The 19,998-nt window shown below is 50.9% G+C and overlaps 1 protein-coding gene across 2 annotated transcripts; it reads right to left on the bottom strand.

Annotated features, from left to right (window-relative positions):
- Nucleotides 1-1,328: 1,328 nt before the first annotated feature.
- Nucleotides 1,329-16,585, bottom strand: LOC140898040 (zinc finger protein RFP-like). 2 transcript variants are annotated; one of them, XM_073311452.1, is made up of 8 exons: nucleotides 16,068-16,585; nucleotides 13,656-14,083; nucleotides 10,043-10,138; nucleotides 8,763-8,993; nucleotides 8,427-8,449; nucleotides 7,595-7,710; nucleotides 5,520-5,579; nucleotides 1,329-4,615 (listed from the first exon to the last, which is right to left on the bottom strand). In XM_073311452.1, the coding sequence occupies exons 1-8, from the start codon at nucleotides 16,456-16,458 to the stop codon at nucleotides 4,092-4,094; spliced, it is 1,869 nt and encodes a 622-aa protein (XP_073167553.1). In that variant the 5' UTR covers nucleotides 16,459-16,585; the 3' UTR covers nucleotides 1,329-4,091. The 2 variants fall into 2 exon arrangements, with proteins under 2 accessions (XP_073167553.1, XP_073167554.1); XM_073311453.1 differs by lacking the exon at nucleotides 16,068-16,585 and adding an exon at nucleotides 14,979-15,423.
- Nucleotides 16,586-19,998: the final 3,413 nt, after the last annotated feature.

The following is a 19,998-nucleotide window of genomic DNA, read 5'->3' as shown; positions in this document are numbered from 1 at the left end:
AAATATAAAACAGATTTACTAACTCCAGAAAGATCGGTTTTAAGCGGTAGGCACAATAGGTCAGAGATCGTTGCGAAATAAAATAAAAGGTAAGCGTGCAGTCTAAATCTTCAGCCTTATTACACTAGGCCAGCAGTCCCCAACCTTTCTTCTGGGAATAGCATATTGCTATTCCCAGAAGACTGTGGCAGGCGCCAGACACCCCACTGCCGAAAAGCAGCAGTGGCAATAAGCGTCGCCACCAAAATACCGCTGAGAAGGGGCAACGCTTCTCGGTGGCATTTTGGTGGCAGGGTGTCCTGTGGGCACACAAAAATGCCCCGGCGGGCGCCAGGGCACCCATGGGCACCGCATTGGGGACCCCTACACTAGGCAGTATTGGGATCAAGTACTTTTTGGATCAAGCCGTTTTTCCTCACCCCACTGGTCTTGTCAAGTCTTGGTTTTCCCATCATTCTTGTTGCTTCTGGCATAGGTGGAGGCAGCGAAAGGTAAAAGCATGATGCCACTGTCCCCTATTTTATATCCAGTCCATGTTCCCGGAAAACACTAGCCTGAGACATTTCCTGGTGGGCTTTGCTGAGTCACAGAGTTCAGTTGAGCAATCCTCCATTATGTGATGCTTGCACAGCTCTCTTACAGATTTCTAAATCCCTTCTTTACAACTCCCCTGCTGATTAATGGTCATTTAACACCCTCCTGGGAGTGGATCACCTTCTCTGTTGTCCCTGGAGAACTGGCACTCCGCGACTCTCAAACTTACAACATATTTCAGTAACAACCATACAGCAGAATCTAATAACTTCATACACATGAATGCTATATAAATTTTAACAGAACAGAGCAGCAGCTGTGTTAGTCTGTATTCGCAAAAAGAAAAGGAGGACTTGTGGCACCTTAGAGACTAACCAATTTATTTGAGCATAAGCTTTCGTGAGCTACAGCTCACTTCATAGCTCACGAAAGCTTATGCTCAAATAAATTGGTTAGTCTCTAAGGTGCTGTCAAGGTTCCTTCCCCACTCTGAACTCTAGGGTACAGATATGGGGACCTGCATGAAAACCTCCTAAGCTTACTTTCAGCAGCTTAGGTTAAAACTTCCCCAAGGTACAAATTAATTTTACCCTTTGCCCCTGGATTTCCACTGCCACCACCAAACTTTATCTGGGTTTACTGGGAAACGTAGTTTGGACACATCTTTCCCCCCAAAATCCTCCCAACCCTTGCACCCCACTTCCTGGGGAAGATTTGGTAAAAATCCTCACCAATTTGCATAGGTGACCACAGACCCAAACCCTTGGATCTTAGAACAATGAAAAAACATTCAGTTTTCCTGGAAGAAGACTTTTAATAGAAGTAAAGGAATCACCTCTGTAAAATCAGGATGGTAGATACCTTACAAGGTAGTTAGATTCAAAACATAGAGAATCCCTCTAGGCAAAACCTTAAGTTACAAAAGAGACACACAGACAGGAATAGTCATTCTATTCAGCACAACTCTTTTCTCAGATTATGATTTCTTTAAATGGCTAACACATACCTAGCTAGATTACTTACTAAAAGTTCTAAGACTCCATTCCTGTTCTATCCCTGGCAAAAGCAGCATACAGACAGACAGAGACTCTTTGTTTTTCTCCCTCCTCCCAGCTTTTGAAAGTATCTTGTCTCCTCATTGGTCATTTTGGTCAGGTCCCAGCGAGGTTACCTTTAGCTTCTTAACCCTTTACAGGTGAGAGGATTTTTCCTCTGGCCAGGAGGGATTTTAAAGGGGTTTACCCTTCCATTTAAATTTATGACAGGTGCCACAAGTACTCCTTTTCTTTTAACAGAACAGTGCATTTCAGCAAATCATGATTTTTCATATGACCTCTTACATGGCATGCTTTGTATGCAATATCATAATTATATGATGGTCAATATGGGGGTTCCCGAGTGCTGCTTTGAGGTACAGAGTACCCCACACACCTTTTTACATATTTCATAACCCTTAATCTCCATACCCTACAAAGCAGCAAACTATCAGACACTTTCTCACCCTGTGTACAAGGTATTAGGGAGTCTGAACAAAGTCAGTTCAGGTGGAACTGGGAAGAGAAACCAGGTCTCCAATACAGAAAGCCCAGGTACAAGCCATTTATTCCTACTGCCTTTTGGGATGAATGGATGAAATAGATAGGATCGGTTACCCGTCACTACCCACCACTGTACCGTGGCCCTAGGAAGAGAACGCTGGAGCTCTGACCTCTAATATTCTAATGTGTCTAGTAAGCATTTGGGTACTTGCTGGCAGTGTGTGTCAAGTCCCGCTCTGGTGCTTGGCCTCAGAAATAAAGGCAATTCCTACTGAAGTTCAAGTAGTGGTGGGGGGGTGTGCTGGGGACCTGGGAGGCCATGCTACAAACCCTGCTGCTGTGTGAGTGGGGATTGAGTGGTTCCATTTGCTAGATATTTTTGGGTTATTTTTTAAAATAGTGTAATTAGTTACTGTTGACTGTGAGGGGATGTGCGATAAAACCCAGGTATTCTAGATTGTGAACATCCGTCACACACGGGCAGGTTTGGAAGCTGAGAAGTAAAATGACTAAGCCAGCTCTCTCCAGAGCACAGCTGGACAATTCTTGACCTACATGTTTATATAAAGCACATAACTCAGAGTGCAGGATGGATAGCAACATATTACAGTGAGGTCCAAGTGATCATACTGACATACCCAGATACCCTCACTGGTGTTGGGTCGACACAACCAATTTGGGGAGGGGAAATCCCAGCTGGGAACTTAAAGGGAAACTGACTAGGAGAATGTTTTATGTTTAATTTACCTTAAAAGTAAATTAAATAGTCTTAAAAGGACCTGAGAGGGAACTTTCATAACCAGACCACAAAAACATCCACACGTTTGGAGAAGTGTTGTTCTGAAAGGTGCCAAAGTGGAAATACTGTCCATGAACTAGGGGGTGAAATTAATGTTACAGTCTCACTTTCAGAAACATTTTATAGATTTCCAGGTCACGCTCGCATTGTCTTGCCTGCTTCATTTAATCCAGTTTTATGCATTGTTTTCTCTAGCACTCGTTCTCCATCTGTTTATTTCTCTGAGTGTCCCTAACTCTATTTTAGTCCATGTCACTGATCATTCTGACTCAGGCCCCCAGATCTCTCTGCTGAATTTATCCCCTCCCCTCTAGCTGCCACCTGAGCATTTCCCTTCTCAGGATTGTTTTGCCTTCACTATTCTCATTTCAACTTCCCCCACACTTTTTCTGTTTACTGTTGTTTTACTTTATTTTAATCTTTTCCCATTTCATTTCTTCTCTCCCTTCCGGTTAAACCTGCCCGGTGCCTAATTCCCCCCCTCTGCAAAGCTCTTCATTCAGATGACCTCTCCCAACTCCTTCCCACTGCACCATCCCTTCCCTGGTGGCCTGTAGGTCAGAATCCCCAGGCCCTGGGTCTCCCTCTCCTAGACTCCCTGCTGGTGCAGAGGTTCCACCTTCTCCCTACCCCTTCCCCCCCCATCCTAATTAATAACTGTGTCCCTGCCACCCCCACATCTGCCCATTCCCAGCCCAGCTGTTAATTCTGCCCCTCAATTGCCACGTCACTTCTGCACCTGACCCCAAATTAGTTCTTCACCCCTCCCCTTCCCATTGCTGGTGCTGCATAGAGATCAATGGCTGGGTAGACAGGAGCCCTACAGGGGCATAGAGAAGCCAGAATGCTGCTGAGTAGATGGGAATGCTCAGGTCACAGAGATTAGGATCACTGTGGCTAGAGAAACCCCCTTTTTCTATGCCCAGGGTGTGTTCCCCTGCATGTTTCCAGGACACTGTCTGACCTAGGATCCCCAGAATCCTCCTGGATCAAATGAGATTGGCTTTTCTACCTCAATCACTGAATGGTCTCTATGATTTCACAGTCCAGCGGCTGCAGGAGTTGAGGGGTGAAGCAACCTTGCTCCAGGGTAGTAGTGATGGCATGAGAGAAAGTCCACCAGAGGAGGTCAGAGACTAGATTGTGAGAGGCTACAGAGGCTGATTTCAGGGTCCCCAGTGGGATATTTCCTCCCACTCCCCACCCCATCCCTGAGTGTATCAGAGACACAGGCTGAGCTGGGATTCCTGCCCCAACCAGAACCAGGGTCGGAGTCTCTCCCTAGGGACAGAGCCCGGCGGGAAAGTGAAGATCTGGGCCCCATCATCAGCATCGATAAATGTCACCTGACCCCTATCACAATCCAGACAAACCTGGATGCTGTTGGGGAATTGGCTCAGGGGCAGGGAAGTCTCCTCAGGGGAAGTGAGAGCCCGGAACTTACCCAGCCACAGCCCCACAGCCCAGATTCCCTCATCAGGGCTAAGGTTAATCCGTCCTTTCCTCATCATAGACGCTCTGGCCACCCCCACAGCCCAGCATTCCTCACCCCCCACATCCACCTCCACTTCCCAGCAATGTCTCCCCGAGGTGAATCCCTCACAGCCCAGCACACAGGCCCAAGAGTCAAATCTCTCTGCGTTCTTGGGCATTTGACTCGGTTTGTATCCCCATCTCACATTTTTCCGATCCTCAGACAGGACGAGGATGGGATGAGCCGTGTCTGGATCCAGAGTCACATTCGCTAGGGAGAGAGAATCAGAGCGTTAGGGGCAGAGCTCGGCCCTGGGGAGGCTGGGGTCATTTCTCACACTCCCCAGCAGCACCGTCCTGACTGGGACAGGCCTGGGTCCCAGGGAGCTGCCTCTGTTCTGGGCACCTGAGACTGAGCAGGGATGTCACTTCAGTTCCTCAGTCCGTGTAATGGGACCCTCTTCGTTAGATTTTCATTGGATTGCTGAGGCTTCAGCTCCCTGCTCCCCCTGCTGGGGCTGCTCCATTCCCAGCATCAGAGACACAGCAAGGAAGGTTTTAATGAGGAGGGAGCAGAGGAGGCAGGTACAAGCTTTAAACCCCAGAGGGAAACTCCCACCCCAGTGAAGCCTCCACTCCCAGGCCAGGGAACAGAGAGGGAGCTGCAACACAGGGGAAGAGCCAATTAAGACCAGAGTGTAGGAGGTAGAATTGGGTGGGGTACTCCATCACCAGCCCAAAGAGAGGGGAGGAGCTGCCAGCAGACAGAGCATCTCCCCAGTTCATGAAAAAGTAAGGAGCTCTAATGGGAGAGCCCATCCCTGCCCAAGATGCGTTAGCCCATAGGGGAGAGATCGCTCTACACTGTCCTCTCAATTTAGGATTAAAAAGTCCTGTGGTTTTCTATGAAAATGCCACAGTCTGAGTTAAGGGTGTTTGGATGTTGCTCAGGGAGAGCGTTTCTGGTCATCAGCCTGGGCCTGAACTCGGCACCAAGAAGGGTGTCAGGATTGCTTGTGTGACTTCAGCTTGGGATCTTCTTAGTGGTTTTATATTTGGGGCTGTGCGGTCAAGTATGGTGTTGGATTGGTTTTTAACTTTAGCTACAATTTCATGAAAATGTTTTCATGGGAATTTTCTGATCATTTAAAGACAGTCTCCAGCTGTAAACTCACCCTGTCTGTGTGCTCCTAGGGATTCCCCAATTTGTGTCTCCAGTGCAGACGGCAGAGTGTCTGGAGGGAGAAAGGAGAAAAGAGATGAGATTTCAGACTCTCATATTTATAACAGCATCCCCACTCTGAACTCACAGAACCATGTTTTAATTATGGCAGAGGCCCAGAGACACACTCAGGTATTAATCTGAAACCATCTATTTCCTCTCTCATTCAGGCATCTCCCAGCAATGGAACCAACATCCATGAATCCTCACAATCATCCCAGGACACACAATCTGTAAGTGTGATTTACTTTTCCCCTCATCACCCCTCCCACCCTTTAGACTCCAGTTGGTTTGTCTCGTTCACTTACTGTCTTTTGTCGTAACCTAGACCCAGAGCTTGTAAAGACTTTGGTATAAAAATAACTTTACCCACTTTAGACCCTTTGACACTAACGGGACATTGAGAGTTTCCTAAATCCTGGCTCTAATTGTGAGCTGTTGGGTCTGTCTACTCAGAGTCTCTACGGAGAGCAGCACGACAGGGCCTCGTCCTCCACAGGCAGAAATAGGAATAATAATAAAATCACTTTATCAGTGTGGAAACTGAGGCAGGGGGAAGGTTGGCTCCATGGGCCAGATTCACCCTTGTACCGACAAAAGGAGAGAGGGGAGGGGCCATTTGTGACTCCGCTGTTCAGTGGCTGCAGGGGCCGGTGCAGACCTTGGCCCAGGCTGAGGAAGTTCTGAAGCCAGCCAGAGCTACCTCCCTCTGACAGTGGCCCCCGTGTGCCTTGCCCAGCGGGCAGAGTGTCAGAGGCCCAGCTTTACACTGCCCACCTCCCTCCGTCCCTCATCCACCCGCCCCATTCCCAGCCCTCTCAGGAACCCGCCTTGTGCCTGCAGCTGCTGGGGAGGAGGCACAAGAAGCTCCTGTGCTGGAGGGATCCCTCACCGTGGGAGAGGGGCTTTCTCCTTCCCTACCGCCCATTTGGCCATGACTAGCTACCACACAGGACCCGGGCACAGTGATGGGCTGGATCCAGCTTTAACAAATGGCCTTTAATTTAGGGTCTAGATTTTGGGTGCCGACCTTTAGGCCCCTGGGGCCTGGTTCTCAGAGGGGTTGGGCACTTGCAGCTCCCACTGACTCCCCCTGCAGCTGTGGAGGCTACACGGCTCTGGAGCACCTGCCCTGCAGCTCTCTAGCTGGGAGAGAGAAACCCAGGTGCCCCAAATTAGGCCATTTTGGGGAATTTGGGACTGAATGCTGTGACCTTTGGTAAATCATGAATTCATGTGAGACGTCCTGATGCCTGGGTCCCTGCTACATCTGCTCCATTTGTCTGCTTTTCACTAGTTATTAAGTTAAGTATTGAGAATTGGTACAAGGGTCATTTCTTATACATAAATTTGGACAGACCGAGACTGTGCTGACTGACTTGGCTTTGGCCTGGTGAGCAATTTGCTTGACATAAGGGAAATGTTGCCTTAAGTGACTTTGTTATTAAGCGATGTGTTCAATCGTTGCTATGTGGGACAAAGATGTTTTGAGCATACCATGTGTTAAAGACAGCAGACACCCAAAATGTACCGCCCAGGAGCAGTTAGCAATGTCCAAAAATCCCTGTGCAGAGAACAGGGTCAAAGTGACCTATGCATAATCAGTGGCAATAAACCTATCAGAAAAGAGAACAACATGGAAATAGCTTGTATAGCAAAAGCCCTGCCAATTAAAATGTTCATGCATGTTTATGGTATGAGTTAGTTATAGAAGATGCTTATCTTTGATTGTTACAAATATTGATTGAAAAAACTAATAAATATCTAATGTGGATCTGTAAAGAGGAATCTGAACATCACAGGAAATTCTCTGTGACCCACCTATGCCCCAGAAGAAGGTAACTGGCCAATACTTCTTTCAGTATGTCTAATTTCTTACTTTAATAGTAATTGTAATGGCAAGGCATGCTTTTGGTACAAATAATTAAATAGATCCATCATCTAATTATCAACCAATTGGCCAGACCCATTCTATTCCCAGTCTCAGCGGCTCATCCCAATTTCCCCTCCTAGATCCCTTCTCAGTACCTTTGAACTTCCTCAGAGTATCCATTAGAGCAACAATTTTCTGGGAAAAATCACCGAGTCTTAATTCTAGATTAGTAGAAATCTCCTCTGGCTGCTGGAACTTCCCCTTCGCAGACCTAGAGAGAAACGATTTCACATGGTTATATTTCATTTATTGACTCAAATTCTTGGTAGTGAATCACTGTTCTAATGGGTCTGGAATTAGAATTCCTCTACTGCTCCCAGCCTCAGAGCAAGGCCTTGGCAGTGAAACCTTCCCCCGCCAAAGGTCCCATTATTATTCTTCAGCTCTGGCCTGGAGAGTCCAGCTCTGGTGACAAAAGGGGAATTGAGTCTCCATGGCCAATTCACTCCTTGCCCTCCATGAGGGACAGGAGCTTCCCAGGTGAAGTGTTGTAGAAATCTGTCCACTAGGAACTAGACAGATACCAACTTCCCCCTCCCCAGCTCATTCCACACAGGTCTCCAAATAGTCCTCAGGTGGGAAAGACTCTTGACCACTGCTGCCTTGGGCTGAATGGTAACCAGGGCCCCAATAGTGACAGGCCCACATTCCATCCGCACAATCCTGGGGCAGCCAGTCCCCCAGGGATGTGACATCTCTAGGAAACACTGGAGGTCAGTCTTTCCCAATGAATGGATAATTCCAGAGTCTTCTATAAAAGGGTGAGAACCTCAAGATGAAGCTGATCAGAGATATTTGTATCTAAAACAACATGATCTTCCCCACCCATTTGGCTGTAGAGCCCTGGGGAGAGGCAGTGGTAACATCATCTCCAAGCTCTTCCCCTCACACTTAGCAATGCTGGGAGAGTAAGAGAGAGCCACGTACCTGATCAAGGTGCTTCTGACATCCTAGAGGAGAGAAAGAGAGAGAGGGAATTTTAGTCCCACCTGACACACTTAGAATTCCAGAAGAAGGGATTTAGCAACTATGGGGAAAAGAGGCTGTGTTCTGGCCGCAGGGCCATGCGTTAGCTGAGGTAATGAGGCTTTTCCATCTTTTACATCACAGTGTCTGTAACTTTTCAAAACTAGTAGTCATTCACATCTCTGCAATACACATTGAGTTACACAGTGATCTCTGACTGCTGGACGGCCATGCCCATGTTTTAGGAGCAGTCTTGTCCCTGTGTTGGGATCTGGAGTATTTCTAACTCAGTCTCACCAGCAACAATTCAGTCACTGGCTTCTGACACTTCCCCTCCAGCTCACGGATCAGGTCACTGAGACGGGAAATTTCCTCAGATAGTTTGCTGACACTTTCATTCTGTATCTTCACAATCTCCTTGTCCAGTTTCTCCAGCTGAGCCTGCAAGAGTCGCTCTTGTTCCTCCAGGAACTGCCGCAGTTGCTGGAATTCAGACACAATCTTCTGTCTCTCTGTTTGTGTATTTCTCTGTGAAGGAAAATAGGGAAAGGGCTGGTCAGGGACATGGATGGAGCCTGGGGGCCTTTCATAGAGCACTGAGTGTGTAGGAGGGAGAATTTTTTTCCAAATTCTAAGTCATCTGACTCTGAACAATCCTGTGGTTACTAGAGAGAAAATTATCTCACATCTTTCCATTTGGTTCCAGAATCTCTTAACGGGACATTTCTATGTCTGACATGCTCTGAATAGCACGTTATCGATGGCCTTGGAGATGGAGATCCAAAGCAGCGGGAGGTGAAAATAAGAAAATACTAAGGACTGTAAGACAACACATCTGGACAACACCCTCAGGCATAAAAGGTGAATTACAGGAATGGAGAGATTGTCAGAGCACAACGGGACTGTAAGTCAGAAATGAGCAGAGGGATAATTGTTTAGTCAAGTAACCAAGACTTCGCAGCCTGGGATACATGTCTCTTTTTAAGCTGGAACTCAAAACAGTAAACAAAGATTGCACAAGGGGATTCCTCAAGATATAACTGAACATCCCCCAAACTCTGAGCTAACATACGATGAAAACTGTGACACTGAGGTGTGAATGTGTAACAGCGGGGGTTTGTTTTAGTGCACTGGATTTTCTAATTCAAAATTCTGTTATTTCATTAATGTAAATTGTTTCCTATGAAGAGAGTTTAATTAAGCTAACAGTAGTTAATATACAATAGATAAGAATAATAGTTACAGTAGCTTATGGCAATGGGTTTCAACCTGTGGTCCATACAGATAATAGATTTCCAAAGGGGTCTCTGCACCCCTAATTCAAAATCATCAAATGCAAAAAGGTTGAAACCCACTGGTTTATGGTGTAGGCCTAACTTGTAATTTCTGCTAAAACAACTAATTTTTATTTACTTGTGATTATTCCCCACTTAATGGATTTCTGCTTTACCCCCAACTGATTGAGATAAAACATAATTGGGCCTCTAGATTGTCCGTGCCTCTCATTATTGCTCTGGTTCAGAACGCCCCTCCATCTGGTTCATTGCAAATGCAGGTTAAGAATGACAGGCACCTACCAGATACTCCCGGCTTCTCTTCTCTCCACTCACTTTAAATCCCAGAAGCATTTCTCTCTCTTCCCTCAGCGTCTTCAAATGGGCCTGAATCTTTTCCTGAAGAAACAGAAACTGATTTGAGTGGTGTTACTGTTTGTTAGGAGTGAGAGTGTGGGTGGGACCTTTTCCAACACAAGCCAACACTCTATTGATGACTGGAGAACGCAGTAGGTTCCCGACATCAGAGATACCAAGGAAGTGAAGTCATATTAATGGACGCTGGGAGTGTTTCATTTTCAGACTCCCTGAAAATTTTTTGACCTTTCCCCCCCCCATTGATTTATACCAACATGACTCTGGCATCACATCCTTGGATTTTTCTTTCACTGTGTGAAATATTCTGTTTTTGAGGAGGCTTAACACTCAAAGTGATACAAATCCCAGAAACCTCCAGGGTTTGAAATATGGTCTGGGATTCTCAAAGGAGCCTGATTTCCACTGAATTTCAGCCCTGAACCCCTGGGGACTGGACTGGTTGGATAGAATTGGCTTGGGCATCTGGGCAAACCACAATAGATGTGTTCATTTTTCTCAAGAACACCTGGGGTTGCCCTAGCTCTGTCCTGGACCCTTACAGAGGCAGGGCTGCCTGGGTACCTGTTCCCCAGCTCCCAGAAGCAGAGAGTTCGAGAGATTTCAAAATGCCGCACTGTGGGAGAGCAATGGAACCATTAATGGAACCACTTTGGCTAGTTCTTCGGCCTGACATTGGTCACCGCCACCCAGGGGTTAGTTTTGCTGCAACCCAGTCTAATCCCCATGGTATTTGGCATGGACCTGCTCTGTCTTGAGCCCTTTTGTGTGAGGACTCAAGGTGCTTGGAGTCCACAGGGTGTTTAGCCCAGTGATCTCCTCTAATGCAGGCCGGTAGCATTTGAGTTTAACCCCTCATGGAGCAACACAGGAGTTCAGAATCCCAGTGGGAAACAACCTCTCCCTGCTGGGCCTAGGTCCTGTATCAAGGCATCTTTCCCTCCTAATGGCCTTTCTTAATTATTGCTTGGTCAGGAAACAGCTATATTGGATTACTCCCAGTTTTGGGTGATGGAGGTTTGACAGAAAATGGTCCCACTCTCGAGAGTGGCAGGTTCTCTGAAATACTCCAGACAGATAGGACAAGTAGGTTTATGCTGGAATTTCTCCACAGGCTCCCTCTGTGGAGAGCTGGACTTAGCCCTGTGGGACAGGAGTTACCACTCCTGTCCCCACAGGGCTGCCCCTCCACACCAAGCCCACAACCCATCTACATCTTCCCACGACTCACTGGTGGGTGACAAGCCACCATTTGGGAAACAGCACCCAAAGGGGTCTCAACTCCCTAACCCTGATTCCGAAGTCCCCCCCAAGCCCACAGGAGGGAGGAGAGACTGGGCCATGGACTCCCCCTCATGCCTGCTGCCACTCCATCACCTAAAACATTCCCCATAGAAAAGTACAGGCAACTAAGTCTGCACCATGGAAAATGGACAGGTTTGAAATATGGATGACCTATTGCGACTGCCAGTGCATGAAAACGCAACCCTCTTTAATTGTCCCCCGCTCCCAGCCCTGGTTCTTTCTTTATCCACTTGCTACATATTGTCCTCATGGGACTGGGACTGTGGGCTCTTTGCCTGACTTTGTCTGTACAGAGCCTGGCACAAAGGGGCCCTAATCCCTCATCGGGGCCTGGAGATGCTACCGCAGTAGAAATCAGGACATTCTATTGGTTATGAATTCTTATTATTGTTATTGATGTCAGCATGGAAACCTTTATGGCCACAAGGTTCCCACAAATTTCCAAACTGAAAATTGCAAGATGGGGACTTGTGGCACCTTAGAGACTAACCAATTTATTAGAGTATAAGCTTTCGTGAGCTACAGCTCACTTCCTCAGATGCATATCGTGGAAACTGCAGCAGGCTTTATATATACACAGAGAATATGAAACAATACCTACTCCCACCCCACTGTCCTGCTGGTAATAGCTTATCTAAAGTGATCATCAGGTGGGCCATTTCCAGCACAAATCCAGGTTTTCTCACCCTCCACCCCCCCCCACAAATTCACTCTCCTGCTGGTAATAGCTCATTTTACCAGCAGGAGAGTGAATTTGTGTGTGTATGGGGGTGGGGGGGATGTGAGAGGGCCTGGATTTGTGCGGGAGATGGCCCAACTTGATTGTCATGCACATTGTGTAAAGAGTTGTCACTTTGGATGGGCTATCACCAGCAGGAGAGTGAATTTGTGTGGGGGGGGTGGAGGGTGAGAAAACCTGGATTTGTGCTGGAAATGGCCCACCTGATGATCACTTTAGATAAGCTATTACCAGCAGGACAGTGGGGTGGGAGTAGGTATTGTTTCATATTCTCTGTGTATATATAAAGCCTGCTGCAGTTTCCACGATATGCATCTGAGGAAGTGAGCTGTAGCTCACGAAAGCTTATACTCTAATAAATTGGTTAGTCTCTAAGGTGCCACAAGTACTCCTTTTCTTTTTGCGAATACAGACTAACACGGCTGTTACTCTGAAAGATGGGGACTGTCTCCCCGTGTCCTCAGGAGATGTGGAAGAGGGACAATGCCGGTCACAGGGTGGCTGGCCGGCCCTAGAAAGAGAGAGAAGTCTCAGCCCCACCTGCAAGAAACCAGTTCTCATCCCCAGGTGGGGAGAATGAAGGAGCAGTGACTGGGGGAGAGGGGAGTGTCATGTAATCCAACCAGGCTTGGGGTAGGTAAAATAGAGGGAGGAGACCCATGGAGAAGGCAGAGGAGGCCTTGGGATCTTGTTCAGGGTGATTAGGCCAAACTCCAGACTAGAAGTCTTGGGAGTCACTGCTGGGAGAGCAGGGATGTTACTGGCCACAGAAAAGCCTTCGTGGATTATTTCTGGGAACCTCAGAGGGAAAATGAGGTAGGGCAACCCCATGCCATGAGGGGACAGTCTGGAAACAATGACCCTGCTACAGTGCCCCATTGCTCTGTTGCCCCCTTCCACCCAATCCCTGCTTCCTGCAATCCCATCTCTAATTATATCAAGCAGACTTGCTAGGGTTTGCAAGATGGGAGCGCCACTCCTGTGTGCCTCCCGCTCCCCAAGTTTCATGAGGGTCAGGCTCTCTTCTTCTCCGCGTGAGGAGCTCTGCAGGAAAAGGGCGAAGGGGATGTCTGCCAAGAGGACAGCCCCAGCTGCAACCTCCTGCTGCCTCAGCTCTAAGGAGGAGGAGCCCAGACATGGTGTTTATAGCTTGGGGAAGGGCTGGAAGTGGGAAGGGCAGAGAAGGGGGGTCATTCAGTGCCCAGGACTCTGTGTATGGGGAGCAGGAGGGGTGGGGTGCAGTGTGGGTTCCTCACTCCCCCTCACTCCAATGTGTAAGCCTTACTTAGGATGTTTATCAAGGACTAAAATTCTCCATCTGCATGAGTCTTTGGAGGATTCCCAGTTGCTGGGAAACCTACTTAAGCCTGAAACCCCTCATTCCTCTCCAATGGAGTTCACTGAGTGGCTGTCTGGGGCTAAAGGAAACTCTAATGCTGGGGGAAGGTGAATTCCCCAAGGCTCTGGTTATAAAAATAACAGTTGGTGATTTCCTACCTTGAATTCTTCGGCAGCTTCCTCTGCAGGAATCACAGTGTGATCTTTGTGCTCCTTGGATCTGTCACACACCAGGCAGATGGGGATTTTGTCCTCTTCGCAGAAGAGTTTGAAAGGCTCCTTGTGTTTCTCACACAGTCTCTCTGGTGCTGGTTCTCTCCCTGTCTGCAACCTGAGTTTTCTGGCTGCTTCCACAATATTCCTGAGCTGTCTGTTCAGCCTGAGGTTCCTCTGGGGAAAGGTCTTTCTGCACTGAGGGCAGGAGATGTGTGTAGCGAATCCCCCCCGGCACTGGGTGATGCAGGCTCGGCAGAAACTGTGATCACAGCCTAGAGACACTGGATCTTTAAAATACTCCAGACAGATGGGACAGGTCAGTTCATCCTGGAGAGTTTTTGCTGGATTTGCAGCAGCCATGGCTTCTAGTGCTGGAAAGAGACATAAGTGGGTGAATGGTCCCACTATTGTGGGGAACTTTTTTGGCTTATACACTATCCCGGTGAAATGGGCTAGCAAAGAATCTGAGTCCTCGCTCTCACTCCCTTTACCCGGAGGCCTGCCTGACCTTGAGGGCTCCCCTTCCACACTCCTGTGTGGCAGAGTCCTCGTAACCCCAACAAAGCTGGGCCCAGGATACCTGGGGGGGCTTGACCCCCAACTCTGCTGTGGTCACTTAGGGCAGGGGCTAGGGTGTCCCCACTCCAGGGGGCTCTCTCTGCACTGGGCACTTCTCTGACCCACTGATCATTACATACAATTTAAAGCAAATACAATTTATTTAAACAGCAATCAATAAAAAAAAAGGAGGAGGAAACAAATGGGAAAGGTTAAAGGTAAACACATCACACTGCTCTGTGGCAGGGAACATCACAAGCAGGGTCTCTGGAATGCCTGGGCAGTTCACACACTGTCCCTCCCATGTCCCAGGCCTCCTGCCCAGGCCCTGGCTGTGCTGCAGGGATGCTGCAGGTTGGACACATGCTCTGGTGGTGACCCCAACCGCCCCCTGTCACGGGAAGCCAGGATGGAAAGGGGATACCCCAGTGATGAGCTACCAAAATCTTAACAACAGGTTCCCTCCTCACCCCATGAGGGGGCCGTTGCCCACCCCCGCCCCCCGGGACTCCTGCCCCATCCAACCCCCCCCCGCGTTCCTTGATGCCCCCTCCCCGCAGGACCCCTGCCCTATCCATCCTTGTCCCCTAACTGCCCCCAGAACTGGGCAGGAGGGCCTCATGGGCCACCATAGTGGGTGGCCACCCTACCCCTAAGAGCCAGAGGCACCTGCTGGGAGGCGAGGTGGGGAGTCCCGGTGGTGCTTACCTGGGGCAGCTTCCAGGAAGCATCCAGCAGGTCCCTCTGGCTCCTAGGGGCGGGGGAGCATAGCTAGGCGGGGAGCAGGGGGAGCGGCTGCTCCCCCACTGATCACATCAAAAGTGGCACCTTCGGCTCTGACTCCCTGTGTGCTCTGGGGCTGGAGCACCCACAGGGAAAATTGGTGGGTGTAGAGCCCCCACCGGCAGCTCCCCACGCCCAGCCCCAGCTCTCCTCCGCTCTGCCTCCTCTCCTGAACCGACCACCCGACTCTGCTTCTCCGCGCCACCCCCCAACTCCTCCCCTGAAACCACTGCCCCACTCTGCTTCTCCACCCCCCCTTCCCACGAATCAGCTGTTTGGCGGGAAGTGGAGGAGGGCCGAGAAGCAGGCCGAGGGTGGCGGAGGGGAGCTGGGGCAGGGAGCAGTTCCCCTGCGCGGCCCCCCTTACCTGCTGTGGCGCGGGCGGCCCTCCTCATGCCCCCCCCCCACCTCCGCTCTGCCTCCCTGGGCTTGAGCGGGAAGCCACCGCCTGCTTCTCAGCCCTCCCCGGCTTCCCACCGAACAGCTGATTGGGGGAAGGGGGGGGCGCGGAGAAGCAGAGTGGGGCGGCTCCTTCAGGGGAGGAGCAGGTGGAGGTGAGCTGGGGCTGGGGGTAGGGAGCTGCTCTGCACCCACCAAATTTTCCCCGTGGGTGCTCCAGGGCTGGAGCACCCGTGGAGTCGGCACCTAAGAGCCACTTTGGGCCGGTTGTTAAATTTAGAAGCCGGTTTAGAACCGGTTCTCCCTCCCCGAACAACCCGTTCTAAAAGGGCTTCTAAATTTAACAACCGGTTCTAGCCAACCGGAGCGAACCAGCTGCAGCTCACCACTGGGCTACCCTGCCTCCCTCTTCTGCGTTGGGGCCGAAAGGCGGGACTGTCTTGCCTCTCCCCCTCCACCTGGCGGAAAGGGCTGGGGCGGGGGTCGGTCTGCACGTGGCCAAGGCCGCCTGGCCCCTCCGGGGACCAGCGTCAGCCCCCAGCCGGTTATGATCCCCCTCCGGCCTGCAGGACCCTTGGCTGCCCAGAGCCCCCCTTGATCTCCCCAGCTACTCACAACACCCTGCTCCAGACTGCTCCACTCTCTGCTGTTCTGCCTCCAGCCCCCTGGGCAGCTTCTCTGGCCCCTCTGGCTTTGTGGCTGCAGCCCTGCTCCCAGCCCAGGATCCGCTCTCCCTGGGCCGTGTCTCCGGCTGGCCCAGCCCTGCTCCCAGCCCAGGATCCGCTCTCCCTGGGCCGTGTCTCCGGCTGGCCCAGCCCTGCTCCCAGCCCAGGATCCGCTCTCCCTGGGCCGTGTCTCCGGCTGGCCCAGCCCTGCTCCCAGCCCAGGATCCGCTCTCCCTGGGCCGTGTCTCCGGCTGGCCCAGCCCTGCTCCCAGCCCAGGATCCGCTCTCCCTGGGCCGTGTCTCCGGCTGGCCCAGCCCAGGATCCGCTCTCCCTGGGCCATATCTCTGGCTGGCCCAGCTCTGCTCCCAGCTCAGCTTGGGCCCCTTCTCTCTCCTTAGCTGGCCCCACTCTGTCTGCCTGACCCAGGGCGATTCCAGCTCACACAGAGAACGGGATCTCCCTGATCACCTGCCTGCCTCATTCGCCTGCCCGTCCTGTCAATCAGGGTGATCTGGAGCAGTGGCCTCTCCCCATTGCCCCTGGGGACTGTCAGTCTCAGGGTCCTGGTTTCTCATAGACCCTTCCCCCTTTCTTTTGGTACTGGGAGCCAGCCAACCAGAACACCCCCTCTGAGTGTTAGTAGGGGGCCAGCAGTCCCACTACAGAGACAAGAGAGGAGTTTAGTTTCATTCCCTGCTCAGACATGGGCTGATGGAATATCATTCGGCGTTTCCTTTCTGGGTGTGGGCTCATGATTTCTTTTCTGTGGACTGTAAAGAGCCTTTGAATGAAGTGTGATGAGTCCAAATTGACACGAACTTGTCCAGAACATCTGCCAGGCCCCAAACTCTGGACTAGTCACTTAGGTCAAAAAGGGGTAACAAGCGACTGGGGGTTTCACTGCCTGACATAAGGATCTGATGGAGCAGCCTGGCAAGGAGGGAGAGAATCACAGCTGCTGACTCCTACTGCCTGTTCCCTACCTGGCCATTAGGCTCTTTCAGACCCATGTCTCTCTGGTGCCTGGGGAACCCACTGATGTGTGTGTGTTTGTGTGTGGAGCTGTTACAGTTATAAAGGGTTGAATATTTAGCATAAGCTGCGGCAGCCTGTGCTTTTAGCTCTAGGGGTCCCTGGTTCAGTGCTGGGAGTGCTGGCCAAGAGAGCAGCTGTTACACCGGTTCTTAGCCTGGTGGCTACTGCTTCTGTTTCCCTGCACAGTCTCCCCAGCTCTCGGGGACTCCTGGCTCCCTGCAGATGGCAGCGGGTGTGAGAGGAGCTGACACTGGGGCTCCTGCGCTGTACAGGGGATGGGATAACCAGAGATCTCCTATCTCCAAGGCTCTCAGGCCACTTGTCCAGTCTGGCTGCAGGAGGGGATCTGGGGACAGACACAGGGGGCCTGGGAGAGTCTGGGGAGCAGCCACCTGGGACCAGAAATGGAAATCCAGCTGTGGTGAGAAAGGAGCGCTTGCCATGGATGTGCCTGGTTACAGGGGCTGCCCTACAGCTGGATACAATGTTGCAGCTATTTAATGCATTACACTGAGGGATTCCTATTATCTTGCAGCTGGATGGTGTGAGCTGAAATTATTTTCTTTCAGGGGAAGGCTGGCACTGCTTTTTGTTTTGCTGGGGAATGCATGGCTGGAGATCCATAGCTATCAGTCACGCGCCTTCATTCTGCGGCTGTTTCCTGTGGCCGGGCCCTGCAGTCAGGACTCGTTTGTGGCAGAGTGGATCTGAGATCAGGATCAAGAGGGAATCTGGGGAGTGGCCTTCTGGATCCAGAACAGGGGCTGCAACTGCGATGGGAAAGGCGAGCTGGGCAGAGATGCTGCTGGGGAAGCCGCTGGATACTTCATGAGCAACTGGATACAATGTTAGGTTTCAGAGTAGCAGCCGTGTTAGTCTTTATTCCCAAAAAGAAAAGGAGTACTTGTGGCACCTTAGAGACTAACCAATTTATTTGAGCATTGTGTAAGGCAAACTGGTAATGAGGTAATGAGGGACACTGCAGTTAGGTTGGTTGTTTTGTGCTATGTGATCTGAACTCTCTTTTGCTTTATCTGGTTAAGTGAAAGAGCAATAGTGTGTTGGACATGTGCAAAGAGTCTCTCTGTGTGTGAAAAGCTTCACAACTACTGCCTGCCTCCAGAGAGAGAGTTCAGCTGAAACCCGTAGGCTCTCACCTTGGTGCGGAGTTCTGGGAGATGTGTGTTTAAGCATGTGGCTGTCTGGAGAGTCAGCTCTGCACCAAGGAATAAGGTAGTGGATTCCAGGAGAGGGAGCTATTCCTCTTCCAGTCCCAGAAGCTTGAATTATTTGGGGATCCTGGGGGTCAGATTCTAGGATTCCCCTTACAGCAGTCCAGTGGCACCTAACAATTTCTGGGACACATGCTCCGGGAAACAGAAACCTTCTCACTGCCTAGCATCCAAACACTCTTATCTCTGACCATGTTAGTTCTGGCGAATATTTCTACATATCATATTGAATGCAGAGACATGAATGGAGAGGACTCCCACTCAGGGCTGTCACATCCCTTTCCCTTCGGCTGAAGGGGGCTCTTTCCTGGATGCTTCTCCCGGTTTCTATATTAGGGAGAGTCTCTCCCTCCAGGGCTGACACCTCCTGCTCCCTTTGCCTTGGGTTGGGAAGGGGTCTTCCTGGGCTGGGGAGAGACTACCTCCCCTTCTACATCTTCCACCATTTCTGAAGCTAGGATAGAGCAGCTGGTGACTTTTAACACCCCACCTGCCATGTCCAGCCCCTCCCCCACCCTCTCCCCACGAGACACCTCCCCCCCCCCCACCTGCTTGTCACATCCCTCCTCACACCCTCATCCCTGGGCGACCCGCCCACCAGTTGCCGCATCCCTCCTCACCCCTCTTTCCCTTCGCGATCCCGCCCTACCTCGCTGCATCCCTTCTCAACCCCCACCCTCACGGGGGCAGGATGGTGGCCTGGAGTGGCATGTGGGTGCCAGAGGTGGGACAGGGAACTAGCCTCCCCCAGGGGAAGCTTCACCCACCACCCGTGTTAAGACTGTTTTAGTGCTGGAGGGGATCACACTCGATACCTGGCGAGTGAAATCTAAATACAGAACAGACAACCAGTGGGGGGTTTGTGCCCTGCTTTGTAACTGCCCTGAGGTTGGTCCTCACATTCCTCAGCTACTCTAGACCCAGGGGTTTTCAAAGTCTGGGTCATGGCTGGTCAGGGAAAGCCGCTGGAAAGATGCTTCCTTTAACTGAGCGTCCGCAGGCACCACCGTTCGCAGCACCAAGTGGCCGCAGTTCGTCGTTCCCCTTCCCCTGACCAGCCGTGACCCATACCTTGAAAACCCCCTGCTCTAGGTAGAGAACTGAACCTGGGTCTCCCACGTGCCAGCCGAGTGCTCTCACCACGGGGGTGAACGTTACAAGCCGGGTGACATCACCAAAACCACATTCCCCTTCCCCCCGCCCCTCACATTGTGTGTGGAGCGAGGCAGGTGCCCACCTCATTCCAGCAAGAAACGCTGTAGGAGCCTGAGCCAGTGACCGTCAGGCGCTGGGTTCCCATCTGTGGGTGGCTGAGCAGAGACCGACGCCCCCCTGCAGCCCCAATTTAGGCACCTGTCGGTGAGAGGGGGCAGGGCTTAGGACACCCCTCCCCCCTTGTCGCCTCTCCCATGGGCTAGCTCAGGTGGCTCCCCGCCACACACCGAGCTGGCTTTTGTGAATCGCACTGTACGGTGTCTGTGATGCCAACGCATTGTCTAGGGAGTTCAGGGCCCACCTCAGCTCTGCAGAATGTGATTTTCTAGTTGCCTACAAACTAGGCCCTGTGACGCTCAGCATTGCAACACCAAGTCCCTTCATGGATTGTCCCCTGT

The sequence above is a fragment of the Lepidochelys kempii genome, chromosome 14 (genome assembly GCF_965140265.1).
Source record: "Lepidochelys kempii isolate rLepKem1 chromosome 14, rLepKem1.hap2, whole genome shotgun sequence".
In the NCBI taxonomy this organism is placed as follows: Eukaryota; Metazoa; Chordata; order Testudines; family Cheloniidae; genus Lepidochelys; species Lepidochelys kempii.
Note: the sequence above shows the minus strand (reverse complement) of the source record. Positions and strands in the feature narration are given on the sequence as shown.

What these genes read in the sequence shown, in the direction of transcription:
- LOC140898040 (XM_073311452.1), bottom strand. Translation starts at nt 16,458, where the DNA reads ATGGCCCAGGGAGAGCGGATCCTGGGCTGGGCCAGCCGGAGACACGGC. An exon ending in GCAGTCTGGAGCAGGGTGTT is followed by an intron (nt 14,084 to 16,067) that starts GTGAGTAGCTGG and finishes GTCTCTTTCCAG; the next exon opens with CACTAGAAGCCATGGCTGCT. An exon ending in GTCAGAAGCACCTTGATCAG is followed by an intron (nt 7,711 to 8,426) that starts GTACGTGGCTCT and finishes GTTTCTCTCTAG; the next exon opens with GTCTGCGAAGGGGAAGTTCC.